The sequence below is a fragment of the Merops nubicus genome, unplaced genomic scaffold (assembly GCF_000691845.1).
Source record: "Merops nubicus isolate BGI_N331 unplaced genomic scaffold, ASM69184v1 scaffold3728, whole genome shotgun sequence".
In the NCBI taxonomy this organism is placed as follows: domain Eukaryota; kingdom Metazoa; phylum Chordata; class Aves; order Coraciiformes; family Meropidae; genus Merops; species Merops nubicus.
Window position 1 is genome coordinate 1 of NW_008624962.1, and position 2,430 is coordinate 2,430.

Genomic DNA, 2,430 nt, shown 5'->3' on the forward strand with positions numbered 1-2,430 from the left:
CAGCGTCCGCCCCACAGCTCCGTACCCCTGCGCCCACCATCTCTGGCTCCCTGACTGCCTTCCCCTCAGAGAAGGGTGGGAAAAGGAGAGACACCTACTAGACTGCAAGGTGCGCTCCCTGACCTCCGGGGTGAAGGCCCCCAGGCCCAGAGCCGAGCGGGCGGCCAGCCGGAAGACATACTCAGTGTTGGGCTTCAGGCCTTCCAGAGTGAAGGAGGTCGTTGGCTCGAAGTTCTTCTGCACCTGAGTTGGGCGAGGGGGGAAGAAAAAGAATAAAAACAAACAAAAAGGAGCAGAGCGAGCCCTGCCCGGACGCCTGCCCTACTCCCCCTCTTGCTGGAATGCTCCTCGGGGCCCCAACCCTCTGTGCTGCTCCTCTCCAGACTCACCTCCCTGCCGTGGTCTCCCTCCTTGTAGAGCAGCTCGTACTTCACGATGATCTCCTGGCGGGGAGGGCTCCAGGACAACACGATGCTCGTCTCCGTCTTGGCTTCTGCTCGGAAGTTCATTGGCTGCCCAGGAACTGGCACAGAGAGGAGCCAACAAGGCAGAGGAGGTGAGAGGAGGGGCAGGAGTAAACGACGTTAGCTAATTAGAAGAATCCCACCCTGTTTTCTTCAAAGCCTGTGTGTGTGAAGAGCATGCCAGCAGCAGAATGCCACGCTGCAGGGTGGGCAGGCCCTTCCCTGAAAGCAGTGGAGGGTTAAATGCCACTGCAGGACTCCAGCATGTCCAGAGCTGTGGAGATGGAAGAGTCCTTCTGGACCTTGACGGTGCAGGACACAGCCCTTCCAAGTGATCCCCAGTATTGGAGTCTCCAGGTGGGAAGTCCCCAAGCAGCCCATTGAGGAGGCAGGGTTTCCTCACCAGCACCCCACGCCAGAAGCAGGGCACACTAGTGACAGCCTGGGATAAAACCCCCTTTTGTTCTCAGCTCAACACATCTGCTGTGACAGCTCAGGCTCCCCTTCTAGAAAAGGCAAAAGAAGGTTCCCCACGCTTCTGAGAACATGGCTCCTGAGTACTGAAGAGTGAAGCTTCACCATGGCCTGGAAAGTGTTTTTAGGTCTATTAAAGACATTTAGAAACTGGAAGCAACAAGACACCTCACAATGAAACACGGCACAGCAGAAATGAGTTCTCTTGGCATAATTGCTTACCCCACCCATTTAAGTAACAACCTTTCCAAGAAAAAAAACCAGATCAGAAACGATGCACCAGGCCCTCTGGCTCCAGCCACTGGACAAAGCTTCCTCCCAGAAGGCTACTTCTACTTTAAGCAGATGGAAGCAATGAACTAAAAAATGCTCTTGTGACAGAGCTGGTGTCCTGGTTCTGTGTAAAAAGGGGTTCAGGGCAGGACCCACACGGAATAGAACTATGTACTCGCCTCTCTCCCCCCCCCCCCCTCGAGAGAGAGAGAGAGACACTTTTAAAAAAAATTGAAGTATATTGTTCAACAAGGAACAGAAAACGAAAAAGGGAGGTAAGGAAAATATTATATACAAAGATTAGGGGAATAATACAAAAGATAAAATATACAAAACCCTCAGAAATGGTTCCAGGGTCCCACGGAGTGAAAGGAGAACTTGCCTCTCCGAGCTCCAAGGCAGGAGTGAAATAAGAAACCACTCCCTGCCTCTTATCAGAGTGTGTGTGGGAAGGGGAGGGAATACAATGGTTCACCCCCACCCGGGGTCCTCCCAGTTGCTGAAAGGTCACGCCCCCATTCCAAGCCTCAAACCACAACAGCTGGCTAGAGCCATAGGCCGAGGTCAGTGACACTCACCTCCTTGCTGCGTCTTAACCTGGATGGGGTCGGAGAGGGGCCCGTCGCCCACGGAGGTGAAGGCCAGGACCCGAACCGTGTAGGTCTCGTCCTCGAGGAGGCTGCCCACGGTGGTCAGGAGGCTGTCGTCCACGTTGTGCTTCTGCCAGTTGCTGACGGGCTGGTCGGGCTCCATGGTGTAGTACACGCGGTACCCCCGGATCTGCCCGTTGGGCTCCACTGGTTCCTCCCACTGGATGATCATGGTGGTGCTGCTCAGCATTCGCCCCTGCACGTTTCGGGGGGCGCTGGCGGGAGCTTGTTCCCCTGTGCGAGTGACCACCGACTCGCTGGGAGGCCCCTGCCCGATGCTGTTGACTGCAGAGACCCAGATCTCGTACTCGGAGTTGGGGCTGAGCCCCCCGATGCTGTACCGCGTGGTGGTGATGTCCTCTTTGATCTGATACGGCCCGTCCTGGCTTTTAGACTTGTATTCAATGACATAGTAGGACACAGGATCTGGATTCCCAGAGTCCCAGGTGATGGTGATACTTGTTGCTGTCGTCTCCGTCACCACCGGCGTCCCGGGAGCCTTGGGGAGTGCTGAGAATCAGGAAGAACAGACATTTCAAAAAACCCCACGTATGCTGAACCTGTGACTA

At 55.2% G+C, this 2,430-nt stretch overlaps 1 protein-coding gene across 1 annotated transcript in view; it reads right to left on the reverse strand.

Moving 5' to 3' along the window:
• Window positions 1-98: 98 nt before the first annotated feature.
• The window catches only part of LOC103777934 (receptor-type tyrosine-protein phosphatase S-like), a gene marked incomplete at both ends in the record, with an annotated part of 4,535 nt that continues 2,203 nt past the window's right edge, over window positions 99-2,430 (reverse strand). The window contains 3 exons of the mRNA XM_008945499.1: window positions 99-243; window positions 390-523; window positions 1,790-2,371. Of these exons, the coding sequence (XP_008943747.1) occupies window positions 99-243; window positions 390-523; window positions 1,790-2,371 (861 nt within the window). The remainder of the gene's footprint in view (window positions 244-389; window positions 524-1,789; window positions 2,372-2,430) is intronic.